The sequence below is a fragment of the Castor canadensis genome, chromosome 3 (assembly GCF_047511655.1).
Source record: "Castor canadensis chromosome 3, mCasCan1.hap1v2, whole genome shotgun sequence".
NCBI lineage: Eukaryota > Metazoa > Chordata > Mammalia > Rodentia > Castoridae > Castor > Castor canadensis.
Genome location: NC_133388.1, coordinates 48,421,535 through 48,439,969, shown reverse-complemented (window position 1 = coordinate 48,439,969; position 18,435 = coordinate 48,421,535). Strand labels below are relative to the sequence as shown.

Sequence of the window (18,435 nt, the reverse complement as noted above, 5' to 3'; positions counted from 1 at the left end):
ACATCTCAAACTCCTAGAAAAACAAGAACAAGCAAATCCCAAAACAAATAGAAGGAGAGAAATAATAAAAATAAGAGCTGAAATCAACGAAATAGAAACCAAAAAAACCATACAAAGAATTAATGAAACAAAAAGTTGGTTCTTTGAAAAAATAAACAAGATCGATAGACCCCTGGCAAACCTGACTAAAATGAGGAGAGAAAAAACCCAAATTAGTAGAATCAGGAATGCAAAAGGGGAGATAACAACAAACACCATGGAAGTCCAGGAAATCATCACAGACTACTTTGAGAACCTACATTCAAATAAATTTGAAAATCTAAAAGAAATGGACAGATTTCTAGATACATATGATCATCCAAAACTGAACCAAGAGGAAATTAATCACCTGAATAGACCTATAACACAAAATGAAATTGAAGCAGCAATCAAGAGTCTCCCCAAAAAGAAAAGTCCAGGACCTGATGGATTCTCTGCTGAATTCTATCAGACCTTTAAAGAAGAACTGATACCAACCCTCCTTAAACTGTTCCATGAAATAGAAAGGGAAGGAAAACTACCAAACACATTTTATGAAGCCAGTATTACACTTATCCCAAAACCAGGCAAAGACACCTCCAAAAAGGAGAACTATAGGCCAATCTCCTTAATGAACATTGATGCAAAAATCCTCAACAAAATAATGGCAAATCGAATTCAGCAACACATCAAAAAGATTATTCACCACGACCAGGTAGGCTTCATCCCAGGGATGCAGGGGTGGTTCAACATACGAAAATCAATAAACGTAATAAACCACATTAACAGAAGCAAAGACAAAAACCACTTGATCATCTCAATAGATGCAGAAAAAGCCTTTGATAAGATCCAACATCATTTCATGATAAAAGCTCTAAGAAAACTAGGAATAGAAGGAAAGTTCCTCAACATTATAAAAGCTATATATGACAAACCTACAGCCAGCATTATACTGAATGGAGAAAAATTAAAACCATTCCCTCTAAAATCAGGAACCAGACAAGGATGCCCACTATCTCCACTCCTATTCAACATAGTACTGGAATTCCTAGCCAGAGCAATTAGGCAAGAAGAAGGAATAAAAGGAATACAAATAGGTAAAGAAACTGTCAAAATATCCCTATTTGCAGACGACATGATCCTATACCTTAAAGACCCAAAAAACTCTACTCAGAAGCTTCTAGACATCATCAATAGCTATAGCAAAGTAGCAGGATATAAAATCAACATAGAAAAATCATTAGCATTTCTATACACTAACAATGAGCAAACGGAAAAAGAATGTATGAAAACAATTCCATTTACAATAGCCTCAAAAAAAATCAAATACCTAGGTGTAAACCTAACAAAAGATGTGAAAGACCTCTACAAGGAAAACTATACACTTCTGAAGAAAGAGATTGAGGAAGACTATAGAAAGTGGAGAGATCTCCCATGCTCATGGATTGGTAGAATCAACATAGTAAAAATGTCTATACTCCCAAAAGTAATCTACATGTTTAATGCAATTCCCATCAAAATTCCAATGACATTCATCAAAGAGATTGAAAAATCTACTGTTAAATTTATATGGAAAAACAAGAGGCCACGAATAGCCAAGGCAATACTCAGTCAAAAGAACAATGCAGGAGGTATTACAATACCTGACTTCAAACTATATTACAAAGCAATAATAATAAAAACAGCATGGTACTGGCACAAAAACAGACATGAAGACCAGTGGAACAGAATAGAGGATCCAGATATAAAGCCACACAACTATGAGCAACTTATCTTTGACAAAGGAGCTAAAAATATACGATGGAGAAATAGCAGCCTCTTCAACAAAAACTGCTGGGAAAACTGGTTAGCAGTCTGCAAAAAACTGAAACTAGATCCATGTATATCACCCTATACCAAGATTAACTCAAAATGGATCAAGGATCTTAATATCAGACCTCAAACTCTTAAGTTGATACAAGAAAGAGTAGGAAATACTCTGGAGTTAGTAGGTATAGGTAAGAACTTTCTCAATGAAACCCCAGCAGCACAGCAACTAAGAGATAGCATAGATAAATGGGACCTCATAAAACTAAAAAGCTTCTGTTCATCAAAAGAAATGGTCTCTAAACTGAAGAGAACACCCACAGAGTGGGAGAAAATATTTGCCAATTATACATCAGACAAAGGACTGATAACCAGAATATACAGGGAACTCAAAAAACTAAATTCTCCCAAAACTAATGAACCAATAAAGAAATGGGCATGTGAACTAAACAGAACTTTCTCAAAAGAACTAATTCAAATGGCCAAAAAACACATGAAAAAATGCTCACCATCTCTAGCAATAAAGGAAATGCAAATTAAAACCACACTAAGATTCCACCTCACCCCTGTTAGAATAGCCATCATCAGCAACACCACCAACAACAGGTGTTGGCGAGGATGCGGGGAAAAAGGAACCCTCTTACACTGTTGGTGGGAATGTAGACTAGTACAACCACTCTGGAAAAAAATTTGGAGGCTACTTAAAAACCTGGACATCGATCTACCATTTGATCCAGCAATACCACTCTTGGGGATATACCCAAAAGACTGTTACTCCAGAGGCACCTGCACATCCATGTTTATTGCGGCACTATTCACAATAGCCAAGTTATGGAAACAGCCAAGATGCCCCAGCACTGACGAATGGATTAAGAAAATGTGGTATCTATACACAATGGAATTTTATGCAGCCATGAAGAAGAACGAAATGTTATCATTCGCTGGTAAATGGATGGAATTGGAGAACATCATTCTGAGTGAGGTTAGCCTGGCTCAAAAAACCAAAAATCGTATGTTCTCCCTCATATGTGGACATTAGATCAAGGGCAAACACAACAAGGGGATTGGACTATGAGCACATGATAAAAGCGAGAGCACACAAGGGAGGGGTGAGGATAGGTAAGACACCTAAAAAACTAGCTAGCATTTGTTGCCCTTAATGCAGAGAAACTAAAGCAGATACCTTAAAGCAACTGAGGCCAATAGGAAAAGGGGACCAGGTACTAGAGAAAAGGTTAGATCAAAAAGAATTAACCTAGAAGGTAACACCCACGCACAGGAAATCAATGTGAGTCAATGCCCTGTATAGCTATCCTTATCTCAACCAGCAAAACCCCTTGTTCCTTCCTATTATTGCTTATACTCTCTCTACAACAAAATTAGAGATAAGGGCAAAATAGTTTCTGCTGGGTATTGAGGGGGGGGAGCGGGTGGTAAGGGAGGGGGTGGGGGCAGGGGGGAGAAATAAACCAAGCCTTGTATGCACATATGAATAATAAAAGAAAAATGAAAAAAAAAAAATCAATGAGCTTTAAAACAGACTACCTGAAAATACAAAGTCAGAGAAGGAAGAAAGAACGAAGAGGAATGAAGAAATTTTATACAAACTACAGGATGGCATTTAAAAAGCAAATATTCAGGTTATTGGGATTAAAGAGGGATTTGAACATGCCAAAAGGGTAGAACATTTATTTAAGATTACAGAAAACATCCCAAACCTAGTAAAGGATACAAATATCTAGGCTTAGGAAGGTCAAAAGTCAACCAGATATAACCCAATCAAGCCTAACTAAAGACTCATTATAACCAAGCTTTCAAAGGCTAAAGGCAGAAAGAAGATTCTGAAAGCAGCAAGAAAAAAAGAAATAACACATAAAGGTGTTCCAATTTGTCTGATATCAGACTTCTCAGCAGAAACCTTACAAACCAGAAGGAAGTGGAATGAGATATTCACAGTGCTGAAGAGAAAAAACTGCAACCAGGAATACTATACTCAGCAAAGACATCCTTTAGAAATGTAAGAGAGAGGTAAAGGACATTCCAAGACAAATAAAAGCTAAGAGTATCACTACCAGACCTCTCTTAGAAAAACTGCTAATGTAAGTTTTTCAAACTGAAACAGATGTTAACAAGTAGGAAGAAAACACCCAAAGAACAAAACTACAAAGATAAATTCAGAAAGCTGTGATAATGTAAACATGGTATATAAACCATAAAAATCACAGCATAAAATCTAAAAAGCAAAAGCAATAATAACTACACTAAATGTGAAATGAGACATCAAAAAATTCAAAATGTAAAAAGGAATGGATACAAGTATAGAGATATTTTTAATTATTCTTTTTTTTGTTTGTTTCTTTTCCTACTCTTTGCAATCAGTTAGGTTGCTATCAGTTCAAAATTGTTTGTTATAATTGAAAGATGTTTTTTAAAAGTCTCATTGAACCACAAAGCATAAACCTTTAATAGACACCAAAAATAATACACAAAGAATCAAAACATACTAGAGAAAAGTCACTTAACCACAAAAGAAGTCTATAAAGAGAGGGAGACAGAAAGAAACTATAAAGAAGAGAAAACAAGTAACAAAATGGCACTGGTAAGACCTTACCTATGGATAATTATTTGAAATGTAAGTGGATTAAATTCTCCAAGTAAAAGACATAGTGATTAAAGGGGTAAAATAAATAAGACAACTATATACTGGTTACAAAAAATTCACTTCACCTCTGCAGACAACTACAGACTATAGCAAAGGAAAAAGACATTCCACACAAATGGAATCCAAAGGAAAGTGGGTGTAATCATATTCCTATCCTATAAAATAGACTTTAAAACAAAAGCAGTTAAAAAAGAGACAAGAAAAGTCATTATATAATGATGGAGTTAATTCAGCAAAAAGAAATTAACAACTGAAAATAAATATGCACCCAATACTAGAGCATCGAAATATATAAAACAAATATTAATAAACTTAAAGGGGTACACTCCAATGCAATGGCGTAACTGCATGATCTTGCTCACATGTGGAATCTAAAAAAGGTGATCTCACCCAAGTGGAGAGTAGAACAGTGGTCACCAGAGGCTAGGAGAGTGGAAGGGAGGAGGATTGTGATTCGTAGGGAAAAGTTGGTCAGCAAGTACTGTGTTAAAGTTAGGTAAAAGAAATAATGTCAGGTGTTCTACTGCACTAGTGGGATGACTACAGATAATAATAGACTATTTATTGTAAAAAGCTAGAAGAATGAATTTTGAATGTTTTCACCACAAAAAAATGATGTTTGAGAAGATACATATGCTTACCTTGACTTGATCATTACTCAATGCATACATCTATCAAAACATGACATGGTACCCCGTAAGTATGTATAACTTGTGTATGAATTATGTCAATCAAAAAGCTGCCAGTTTCTCACGCCTACACTACTACCTAACTGGTAGGTTGAGATCGGGAGGATAATAGTTCAAAGCCAGCCCAGGTAAAAATTTCATGAGACCCCACCTCAACCAATGAAAGCTAAGTACAGTGGCATGTGTACCCAGCAACACAGGAAGCAGAAACAGGAGGATCAAGGTCCAGGTTAGCCTAGACATAAATGTGAAACACTATTCAAAAAATAACTAAAGCAAAAAGGGCTGGGGGTGTAGTTCAAGTGGTGAAGTGCCTGCCTGGAAAGCACAAGGTCCTGAATTCAAATCTCAGTTCCACATAAATAAGTACATAAACAAACAAACAAATAAATAGGCATGGCTCAAGTGGTAGGGCACTTGAGGCCCTGAGCTCAATCTTTAGTACTGCAAATAATAAAAATTTTAAAAAGAAAAGAAAATGTTGTTACTAACCAGAAAGTAGATTTTGTATCTGTGTGTACACAAGGTAAAACAAAATATACAACTACATATAAGTAAAATAAAATAAATTTACAATCATTCTTACCCTGTGACATCTTTCAAAGGCTTGTTTGGTTTCTTGTAAAAGATTAACCACCACTTCTTGGGACAGGAAAGTTTCCCCATGTGTGTCAATACTTGGTCCCAGTGGTAAGTTGGTACGTTGTCTAATTCTCTCTTTCAAATCTTGAATACTAGAGTACATCATAAGACAAATGAGAAAAAGAACACTTTACCATATAGAGATTTCAGCTACAGTACTCTCAAATTTAGTGTACATTAGCAACAGAAAAAAGGATCAATAATAAAAGATCTAAGTTCTAATTGCAGCAACCAGTTTTATGAACTTTCATCTGAAAAATGAGTATATTTGGAGTTATGATCCCTTAAGTCCTTTAAAGTTTAGAATTCTAACAGCTAGGAACTTAGTTTTCCTCAGGAAGTAAGCTATCTCAAGTCAGCTAACATTACAGATAACTAAATAATCCTGTTTAAAAATAAAACAAAACCTTCAGTGATTTTTAAATGTAATCATTTAAGGGCTGGCAGAGTGGCTCGAGTGGCAGAGCACCTGCTTAGCAAGCATAAGCCTCTGAGCCTAAGCTCAAACCCCAGTGCTATCAAAACAAAACTATAATCCCAGCAGCAGCTGAGAGGCCCAGGTAGCAGGCCTGCAAGTTCGGGGTCAGCCTGGGCTACAGGTGAGATCCTGTTTTAAATGTAACCATCTAAACACATTACATATTTCTTCACTATATTAACCAGATCTATTAAACATAATTTAGCTTTTCTCAGTGAGTGATGGTCACCTGGAACATTTAATATGTGATGTATCTTCAGGTTAAACATTTTTGCTCCCAGAATATACTGCTCCAGACTATTGTTACCTTGTCTTTTTTTTTTTTTTTTAGGTCTTATGACTGTGCTTTATTTAATTTTATTTTATTATTGTTGTTGTTGTTTTGTTTTTGCAGTACTGGAGCTTGAACTCAGGACTTACAACTTGAGCCACTCCACCAACCCTTTTTTAATTGTTAGGTATTTCTGACATAGGGTCTGGCAAACTATTTGCCTGGGCTGGCCTCAAATCACAATCCTCCTGATCTCTACCTCCCAGGTAGCTAGGATTATAGGTGTGAGCCACCGGCGCTAGCTGTGACTATTCGTTAGCTTCTCTTGCTGCTGCCTTTCAGTTCTTAAATCTTACCTCTAATTGTATATAATACAAACTGGCAAACAAAATTATTTAGGTATGTAGTTTGTGGACTGTGGACTCTGACTATATGAAGTCATTCTGCCTCCTTCTAGAATCAACTAGGTTCCCAATAGTGAAGACCTAGACAACTGAGATGCCACCAATTCTTTCAGCTAGTCATTTTCTCCTAGTATGCAAATAGTTGCAGGCTTTAAAATACAAATGTAATAGTTTTATGTCCAAGTGATCCAAAAACCTCATCAACTGAAGGCTACCTGAATTGTGAACTATTTGCTCTTTTTGTCATATCTGCAACAATAACAACAACAACAAAATGTGATTCTTAGTTAATAACCTAGAGTAATTTACTCTGGGGGAAAAGAGAAACTACAGAACTCTGTATTACTGTTATTATGTCTTATATTAAAATGTTTTTAACTGACAAATATCTACTTTATATTTTAATCATGTTAATCAACACAGTGCAAAAGCAGGATGTGATCAATACTATAGGTTAAAGAGTTGTTCATAGAAAATCTTAGTGACAATATTTGATAACTTTGCCCAAATTTAATAATGTTCCTAATGTCTTCAGTTTTAACTGTAATATTTAATTAAAAGAACTCACCCTCCTGTGCCAATGGATCTCTTTTGATGGTTTTTTGAATCATAATAGCGCTGCAGGATCATAGCACTTCTGCTTTTCAAATACCCAGTCTCTACCTCAATATAGTTCTCCAAATAGGAAATGAAAATGGATTTGATAAGCTTAGACAAGAAAGTCTGTTTATCAGTACCTAAATTAAACTCCATCAACTTGCTGGAAAGATTGGTGGTTCTTTTCATGGAAAAAGGGAAGAAAAAGATTAATGCATATTTTAGGTATAGTAATAATACTAAGGGATACATATACATATATGTATTTACAATGTCTTTAATGACTTATATTAAACCACCATTTCTTAAACCTTGGGAGAGAAAGAACTTAGGATGCAGAGAGCAGCTGTACAGGGAATATACAAAGTAGAATGGAGTATTACAAATAATATTATGGTTAGAAACTATCATAAACTCTTAGGACTGACCTAGGAGAAGAAACTGAAGTAATGATCCAGTCTAGAAATGGCAACAGTGGCAGAATGCCCTCAAGTACAGTCTAATGTCATTCATCACAGGTACCCAAACAGTATAGAGATATTTACTCTCTGTTCACCTTATCTGTTTGTTCACGTGTACTCTCCTCTAAATTTTTATTTCTCATTGTTAAAGATGGCACTGTTGCTATTTTGAATGAATCTTCTCCCAAGATAAAGAGACAGAAGGATAGCAATAGAGTTAAAAAGATAAAGGGACCCTACAGGAAGCTTCTGAGATAATACCTCTATAAAAATACCTCTGTCATTTACAAAAGGACAAGACAAACTTGCATCAGACCTATGGCTGAAATTGTCATTTGTTAAGGATATGTCACTTCCTTCTGCAATTTCTGAAAATTTAACTGTAGATAAATGTAATTATACAAATTCTAAACAAAAAATAACAGAGAACTAGCTCACAATTAAAATCAGAAACAAAATCCTTGAGTTTTAAACAAGGTCCTCTGTTTCTTAGTACATTAAGATAAAGCATGGGGGGGGTGAGAAATGAACCAAGCTTTGTATGCACATATGAATAAAAAAAAAAAAGATAAATCATGATACTCAATTCTTAAAGTTAATGTACAAAGAATGCTGCTGCTGTTCTTGTAAATTCTAGACTACACAGTCAAGCATTAAATGCTAAAAAAAATAGTGCTATGTGCAAAGTGTCATTCAAAATGACTGAATACTTTCCCATTTTCTACTTTAAAAGAAAAAAAGAGGAAATCTGTATCTATTATTATTTTCTAATAATTAAAAATGTACCTTGTATATAGATCATAGAGATTTTTGAGATACTGCTCTGCATCTGATTTCCTACATTCTTCTAACTGATCTTTCACAAAACTCTAAAAAAAAGAAAGAAAATTCTATTAGTTAACTATTAAATTGTACAACTTTTCTATATATTTTTCCTCTAAAATTACTGCAGTTTTGTATTACTCTTAAAATCCAATCAGAAAGGTAACACATGGAAAATATATCAGCCCTAAAAAAAACTTAAAATTCAGGTTTTAAAATTTTACTCTTCTCATATTTACCTACAAAAGATCTGTATCAGTCTTGGGAGTAAGCATTAAGAATACAGAATACTTTTTCTTTTTAAACACCATTAAAGTCAATCTTTGGTAAAGCATTTCCCAACTGCGGTGTAAGTAAAACGAGTGTCCTTTGAGACATTAATAGACATTACTCTAAATAGGATTCCTTGGTCAGTAAATGCTGGAAATGTTGTATATAACATTCCCAACTTCTAGAGCATCACAACACGTATTAGCATCTTTAAAGGCTATTCAAATCCTGAATTGTGTTTAAAAAACACTTACTGCATGTTGGATAATCCAGTGGTAAATACAGTTTAGGAAATGCTGTCTGAAAGTACAGTGCTATGGGAGCAAAGGTCGTAAATTAAATTACTATTTTCCCTTTCCATGGTAGCACTATCTTATAAAAAATTACACAGACAGACCCTACTTATAATTCACATTCAATATCCAAATGTCATCTTTTGGTTAAGGTGAGAAACAAAACAAAACAAAAGAGAAGATCTGAAAATATCTTACTACTACTAGTACTACTACTACTGTGATAACAAATTTCAAGCATATGCTCTAATGATACTAAGCGATTAGCACCTTTCCTTCAGGGAATAACAAACCAGCTTTCAAAAAGTGTGCTATTACATCATTCCTTTCCCCTTAAGCAAATAGATTACTATTCCTAAGGTACTCCTAAAGTCATTATATAACTAAATTTTTAAAAATTCTAGAAAAAATATCACATACTGACTTAAGATCTGTTGAATTTGTCACATTTAAAATTACCTGTAATTTGATTTCAAATACATTCTGAATAAGTTTAGCTAGTACGGTTTCTGGATTACTAAAGATATCTCCAACTTGCTTGTTCACTCGCTGACAGAGTATTGCTGCGTCTTCAAATATATCATTTCTCAAGTAAGCACCCTAAACGGCAGAAGCATTTTACATAGTGAATACATAACTTTAAATAGTTTTAAAATATAAATTATCATAAAATAAAATTCAATAAAGTAAACTGCCAAGTTACCTCCTGGCACTGCTTTATATAAACATCCACACAATGGGAATAGCCCTAAGAAGAAGAAACACATCGTTTCAACATTGTTCAAGTTTTATTATAATAATAACAAATTCAATAAAAATGTTATATGTAATAAAATTATATCTATGCCCAAGTGAATGACCAACAGTTGTTGGAATTAAATAAAATTATCTGTAGAGAACCCATAACTGAACATGGGTGGTGTCTTCTCCTACTTTCTATGATAAAATTGACCAGTTGGTATATCCTTGTGGGATTTTAGATGAAGAAAGCTGAAGTATAACTGAGTTCTTTGCAACAATTTTTGCCTTGTGATCCCTTCTAGCCATCTCTTTCAACTTCAACACACACACACACACGAGCACAAAAGCACGCATGTACACACATGCCCACATACAAAGATTCGAGGTCTTTAGAAAAGGTTTTTACATACATACACATATTCCATTTTGTCCTCTCCGTTCAAAACATTTCCTTTCCTTTGCAAGGATCTGTACAGAGCTGTATTTAACTAGCCATCTGAAAATACTTTTAAAACTGAATCCATTTCAATAAAATGTGTTTAAAACAAAGTAATACATTAAGCTTAATATAATAAGATATTTGGCTATTAACAAATTATACATTAAAAACTAGTAAGCTAAGCAATACAAAGGGCACCAATGTCTCAAAAACTATTCTTGATACTCATTCATGTTACCAAAATGAAAAGTCTAACAAACAGCTTCCATTTTCTTAACCTGATACAAACATGAAGAAACAGACTGAAGGAAGAATTATTTCTTTAAGCACCTTCTTTACAGAAATATACACCCACAAAGGGATTCTCTTCCTAACTAGACTATCAGGAAGACAGCTCCATTATACATTTCTTTTTATTAATCACCTGAGACCCCTGGATTTCATTATACAGTCAAATTCCATCTACTCTTTGGTTCCTATATACCACCAGGTAATTATGGTCAGATTTTCTTGCTTCTGATCTATTTCGTAACATGTTTGACTAAATAAAATGCATTAAAAAATTGATGAAATGATCTTCTTTATCAAACTGTATAAAACTTTGTTCATATATTAATATTACTAAGTGTAAAAATCCTTATTTACTAAATACCTAATATTTAACATCATTTAGAGATATATATAAAATGCATATTCAAGATGTTCAAAACAGTTATTACTGTGATACAGTTACACAACAAATAGGGGAATTTCAGAGACTAATACACAGAACTTGTAAAAAATCTCTACAACCTTAAAGACTAGTCTTCATTTTAAATTTTTAACATTTACCTTAAAATGAAGTAAAACTGCTGCTACTTCCCTCATTCTGGAGATTTCACCTCTTCTTTGAGCACTGGTAAACTCCTGAATCAGTTGGCATTCTAAATCATGGTATTTACCTAAAAACAGAAAGCAATCTGGCTACATTGAGGCATTCAAAGTATCCAAGTTATGTACAGGTATCTAAATTATTTACAAATGCAATAACTATGGATCTGCCTTCTTTTGGAAGAAGTATAAACACATTATAGACCTAGCTCCTAAGGTATACAAATCTGTATTTTCAAGACAGAAAAAAGCCTTCCAAACTGGTAAGACAGCTGAGCTCCCCAGATTCTGACTACTATTTACCACTATCAAACCAGCAGCAAACTATATCGAGAGAGAGAGAAAAGAAGGAAGAAGGAAGGTAGGTAGGAAACCTTCTAGATGCCAATTCTGACAGCAAAAGATTAAAAATATTCTTTAAAATCTTCAACCTTACAGCTAAAGCTAAGGAAAGAGTGAGGAGGACTATGAAACTCTTTATTAGAGCTCAGATGCCTCTACTATAACAATGGTAAAATTAAACATCAAATTCCTTAAGATAATATGCAATACATGGGCTGGAGAAGTGACTCCAATGGTAGAGCTCCTGCCTAGCAAGTGCAAAACAGAGTTCAAACCCCAGTACCACCAAAAACAACAAAAAAGATAATAATACAATACTTGATTGTATTCTTAAAGCTATTATGGTTCTTATCCTAGAAGTCCTTATTCTAAGACTTTTGGAAATATCAGTGGTTCTTTACCTTCTATGAAAATGGCCTACCAAACAATGACACAGGCTACCATGGATGAAGCCTACAAATATGGTAAGTGTTCAGAAACTTAAATGATCTAGCCTGAAATATAATCCAAAGATTGACAAGAACCAAACTAATCATGTAAGGAGTTAAATAGGTATTGAAATGCTGATAATGTCCTAGGGTTAAAAAAGAAAGAACCTTATTATCTTATTTAGAGATATATGTGTGAATACAATCTCTAAAAATACATTTTAACTTAAAAACACAATCTACAGCTACTTGCTACCAATTATTTTTAAACAAATGAAGATGTGTGTGTGTATGTGTGCACATGCACATGATTTAAGTCTTACGCTTATAAATTCATAAAAACTCTAGAAGAATATCCAAAAAACCAGTTGTTTTCAGGAAAGGAGACTCAAACACAGGGACTAGAAGGGAAGAGGACATTGTTCCCAATTCTCTTCTTTTCTTAATTTTTTTTTTCTTTTACATGAGTAGCTTTTTACTTACTCGAAAACATAAAAGCTGAACTGGTGGAATGGCTCAAGTGATAGAGTGCCTGACTAGCAAGCATGAAGCCCTGAGTTCAAACCCCAGTACCACCAAAAAAAAGAAAGAAAAGAAAAGCTAAGTAAGTAGATTACACTTACTTGCAATTTTGGATTTTACTTCTGAAAATCTGAAAGATAAAAATAATGATGAGGTTCATTAGTTGTAGCAAACATACCATGATAACGTAAGAGGTTACAAAAGGGGAAACTGGGTGTGGGGGTATATGGGAACTTTATTATCTATGCAACTTTTCTGTGAATCTAAAACTATTATAAAATTAAAAGATAACTATAAAAAAGAAAAAGACAAAGTCAGAGGAGATAGTACTGGTAGGAAGTATGTAAGGTAACAAAACTGAACTTAGGCATTTCAGATAGGGTATGTTTCTCATTTAGGAAATTCACACTGAGTAATCAATTCCCTTGCTGAAGAGGGCACAGTTCTGCAGGAGGCACTAAGAACCCAGCCAGTCCCAAAACTAGATCCCTATCCTTTCCCACTTTAAATTTACTTGATTGTTATAAATAATAAGCATAATAATCTGAAAGAAAACCAATGATAAGATAGAGTAATAACAAATGATAAAATAAAATAACTAATGATAAAAATGACAAATGAATTTAAAACTAGAAAAATGAGAGGACATAAAAGAATCCAGCAATGTGACAAATGAGCAAATTCAGACATGATCAGGCATTTTTCAGGGTGGTTTAACCATAGACCAGTCTTACAAAGTCAAAAACTAAAATGTCATACATTAAAATCTCTTCAAATGTCAAATATCTAGGAAAACTGTACATCATGGAAAACTGATGTTGAGAGATCTATCATTTAAGACTGGCAAGTGGCTGGAAAAAGAGATGCTAAAGGCAGGTGAAGAAGGAATTAAAATTTTAGAGAATTATATAAAAATGGTATGTCAAAGTCATGGTGGAGGACAGGCATGGTGGTTCATGTTTATAATCCCAGCTATTTGGGAGGCAGAGTTAGGAGGACTGAGGTTCACTGCCAGCCCAGGCCAAAACATTAGACCCTATCTAAAACAACAATCTAAAAGAAAAAAAAAAAAGAAAAGATTAGCAGCATAGCTTAAGTGGTAGAATGACTGCCTATCAAGTGTGAGGCTCTAAGTTCAATTCACAGTACCCCCAAAATAGTCACGGTATATCACAGAATACATTTTAAGGCCATACTGATCTATGTGAAAAAAATAAGACCTGATTAGGAAACATATTCAACTCCAAGGCTTGGTAGAGAGGTTAAAACAAAACTGCAAGAGAAGGCTAGGCATATAGCTCAGTGGAAGAAGGCTAGCCTGGCATGCTTAAGGTTCTGAGTTCAATCCCCAGCATAGAAAAACACAAACAAATCTGTAAGAGAAGTATGAACTTAAGGAATATGCATGTTCCAGAGGAGAACAGAATGGAGGGAAGGATGGGGGGTGCGGCCAACTATTAGCATGTACCTGTTTAGAGCTAGACATGTTACCCATTTAAATAAATAGGCTAATTATGAAATGAGATAATGAGACGTTTTGGTGGGTGATTTTAAAAATTATTACTCCTATTTCTCTATGCTGACAGGATTGACAATAAAATAGACCTATTTTGGGGAGGAATTCGCAGTATGTTTTGGAGATAGTGGCTAAGCTTTAAGCATTAAAATACTTCCATATTCTATCTGGACCTGAAGATCTTTAAATATTTAAAGAAGAATAATTAACCTACATTATCTGTTATACAGAACACATTTCTTTCAGATATTCACTTAAAGGAGCTACTACTATCACCATGGTCTAGAGCAAATCATGAAAACCTTGCCTTCTCAGTTGACAGCTTATTATAGGATGAAATCCAACTTACTGATGGCCCTGGAAACCTTCATTTAAGACAGAGGTTCTAGTGGGTGGTAAGGGAGGGGGTGGGGGCAGGGGGGAGAAATGAACCAAGCCTTGTATGCACATATGAATAATAAAAGAAAAATGAAAAAAAAAAAAGACAGAGGTTCTTAACCTGAAGTCTCTAGAGAAAGGGTTCTATGGATATAGGTGAAAGCTCCACAAAATTGTACACAACAATCTATTTGTGTCTTAATTTTTCTGAAGAAACTTTCAAGCTTTCATCAGCTTTTCAAAGGTGCCCCAAACCCCCAAACTTATGAACCCTCATCTAGAAATGAAAAAGCAGCTTACTAGTCCTAAGCTTAAGCTCTATTTCTTACCACCCTGGTTCTCAAAATCCAAAATATGAAAATTCAAAATTTTACTTCACTCCACTTCACAACTCTCCTTCAATTTTTTTTCAAAAGACAAACAATGGGCTGGTAGAGTGGCTCAAGTAGTAGAGTACCTGACTAAAAGCAGGTCAACCCCCAGGACCACAGAAACAAATGAACACACACAAATAAGACACTGAAATTATTTCAAGGTATAGCTTTAGACATTAACAGTAGACCATACTTTTTCAGTCAACTATTTTATATCGTATCTTATACAAAGGAAGAGCTCAATAAATTCTTGTTGATTTAATAGGTAAAGAAAATCATACAAGAAAAAAACTGCAATTTTATTCTGTAAGTTATAATATTTATATTTATTTTATATTATAAATTATAATATAGAAATATTTCCAAGTTAGCTTTTGAGACAAACTTGCCTATCAAAAGGTAACTCCTGGGCGATTAGGTGCAACTTCTGAATGATGTCTGCTGCCTCTTTTATCTATTAAAAGATAAGTGAAAGCAGTAATTAAAAAACATATGCATATCAAAAATTAGTAGTATATGTGAAAATAGTAATATTTCCCTACATATGCCCACAGTCCTCCAAGACATTTTTCTTTCAAAACCCACAAGTAAAACCTTGTGGGCAAAAAGAAAACATTTGGGGCATCACCATAATGAGTCACCACAAATATGTCTTTCTAGTACTAAAAATCTGTGGGTTTTTTTAATGTCACAATTCGTTCCCAATAAAACCTGTAGTTCAAACTTTACTCTGAAGAAATTAAAATCCTTGCTTGCTTAAAGCAAAGTATAAATTTATTCTAAGTTTATGAACCCAAGAAAAATAAAACAAGATTTATGAAAATGATTTAGAACACAGTACTACACATGCCCACTTTAAACTACATGAATAAAACAGTAACAAAATGCTTGTCACTTAATAAGCACATAAATTTATAACAACTGTTCTAAAAGCAAAGATAAAGTTTAATCTAAAATCTCCTGAATGAAATAAAGCTAGAAATGAGTAGAAAGTTAGGCAAGGTGTCTACAATTTTTTAAATGTGGATGTCTGGTGCTTGCTTTGGCAGCACATATACTAAAACTTGAACAATACAGAGAAGATTAGCATGGCCCCTGCGCAAATTCATGAAGCATTCTATATTTTAAGAATAAAAATAAATGTGGATACTTGTGCTTGTTATGGAACAGCGTAGGGAAGTTATGTAATGATCACCTTTTCCCTTAAATTTCAAACTAGCGCTGACATTTATTTTGGCACAACTTGATAACATTTTATGATGACTCATCTTCTCGTACATTAAAGAGAGAGCCTTACAAACATGAAGAAGGTCTAAGAACACTAGTATAAATTTTTCTAAGTACTCATGTGAAACCTAGCAAAGAACCTGGATAGCAGCAGGTCTGTTCCTTCTTCTTATTCCAAACAACAGTGAATGAGAACATTCCTGCTTCAGTTATCTCTCTTCTCTTCAGGTCACTGTCATTTTCAGCTGCCACTTTCTCTATCCTGCTGTACCCTGGCACATGTCATCGCAGTATTGCTCCTCCCCCTGCCATTTAGTGTACTAGCAAAGCCCATCATTGTCTCCTTACCAATACCCACTTCAGAATGAACAGAGGTAGTACACAGCCAGCTCTGTTTATCAGGGGTTTGTTCCTATTCTTTTAAGAGAAAGAAGTGCACTGTTTGCTTAATGCAGTAAGTAGTACAGCAGTAAATAATGCTAACTTCATTGACTCCTCATAGCTAATTATTTTGTAAAAATTACTTACAGCACAGGTAGTCTAAAGTTACAATATACTATAGTTAGCTAAAATAATAAATATAAACAGTGTCAAAACCACAATCTAATAGTATGCTGTTAATAATACTAGAATAGTCTGAGTGACTACCCAATCAAACAGTTTTAAAAATAACAGGTCATTAGGCCTTATCTACAGGAAGAACAATAAGCTACCATTCTAAGAAAAACAAGCAACATATCTATAAGAATAGAGGTATACAAATATAGTACTTTTTTTTCCAAGAAAGAGGATAAAAAGATTCGGAAAAGACTGCCAACCTTCTTTAATGTAGTAATAAAAATTAATAAAAGATTAAAAATCAAAAATTACTAGGGGGCAAGAAGGAAAATGAATATGATGTGTTGGCATTTTACCCCATTCTAATTCCTCCCACAATCTCCTATTTCCCTAGCTATGAGGATGATTTTCCTTTTCTTTCTATGTGTCAGGTGGCTGGCACAGAATCCAGAAACTGAGATGGTTAGAAGTTTATCTGGTAAGTGTCAATCTAATATCATAAATGCTTAAGTGTGGTTAGCTATACAGTACCCGACCAAAACATGACAACTCTTAATTAGCAAACAGTAAATCAGAATTTGTGGGAGAGATGATAGAAAAACGAGGCAACTGGGAGAAGAGGAATAAAGTACAAGAAAATAAAGAACTTAGCTGGGTGTGGTAGCTACAATACCAGCTACTCAGGAGGTGGAGGCAGCAGGATTGGGAGTAGGAGGCCAGCTCAGGCAAAGTTAGCAAGATCTTATTTGGAAAACAAAAGGGCAGTGATACATGTGCCCATGGGCACCAGGATAGAGGGAGCATTTGGCAACTGAAAATAATAGAGGTAGAGTGCATACTGGAAGCACTGGGTTCAATCCCCAGTACTGAAAGAAAAAAAAGAAGGAACACAGAAAATAAAAGAAAAAGGGATATAGAAGACAGTGAAGCTGAAGCAAAAGAGAGAAAATAAACTTAAAATGCTCTACAAGAGTCTAATACTCTTCCAAAATTACAGATGACTGAGTAATCAAGTGAGTGAACTAACAATATATTCTGATAAGTAACGCCAAGAACTACTTAATTACTTGAGGATAATTAAAAGACTTAAAGAAAACAGTAAACATACAAATAGATATGTCAGGTTAGAAATAAAACCAGCCAGTGTAAGTAAAAATATAGATTCTAAATGACTATCCTGAGCTGAATTCAAATAAATAGGCTAATTCTTACTGCATACATAACAGAACATAATCTTCAGTACACAACCCAACAGGTATAACAGAACATAATATAGTACACAATCCAACAGGTATAATCCAAAATAACCAAGGTATCAGACCTGAATTATATCCAGTTTTTTACATAGAAAACAGAATTTTATAATGTTTCAAGTAGGTACTTTTATAATGTATGATAAATATTAATCTTTAGAAAAGTTTGTAAAAATCTCATAAACTATCCTCAAACACAGTTTAATGTTCAAGCCTATATAGTCTTATGTATAAAAAAACTACATAAATGTACAAAAGATACCGTCAGTATTTTACAAACAATTGAGCATTACATTTTTCTTGATTTAATCTTATTAGGGCTATTTATATTACAACTATAATTCTTGAAAATCATTTTTTAAAATTCTGTAATT

The 18,435-nt window shown here is 34.1% G+C and overlaps 1 protein-coding gene and 1 pseudogene across 1 annotated transcript in view; one reads left to right on the top strand and one right to left on the bottom strand.

The window, feature by feature from the left end:
• Exoc5 (exocyst complex component 5) overlaps nucleotides 1-18,435 on the bottom strand; it is a 64,713-nt gene that overhangs the window by 24,180 nt on the left and 22,098 nt on the right. Inside the window, exons 5-12 of the mRNA XM_020183186.2 lie at nucleotides 15,413-15,477; nucleotides 12,857-12,885; nucleotides 11,425-11,534; nucleotides 10,117-10,161; nucleotides 9,873-10,013; nucleotides 8,815-8,897; nucleotides 7,539-7,748; nucleotides 5,762-5,909 (exon numbers count right to left, since the gene is read on the bottom strand). Coding sequence (XP_020038775.1) covers nucleotides 5,762-5,909; nucleotides 7,539-7,748; nucleotides 8,815-8,897; nucleotides 9,873-10,013; nucleotides 10,117-10,161; nucleotides 11,425-11,534; nucleotides 12,857-12,885; nucleotides 15,413-15,477 — 831 coding nt within the window. The remainder of the gene's footprint in view (nucleotides 1-5,761; nucleotides 5,910-7,538; nucleotides 7,749-8,814; nucleotides 8,898-9,872; nucleotides 10,014-10,116; nucleotides 10,162-11,424; nucleotides 11,535-12,856; nucleotides 12,886-15,412; nucleotides 15,478-18,435) is intronic.
• Nucleotides 16,057-16,150, top strand: LOC141422037 (U6 spliceosomal RNA; annotated as a pseudogene).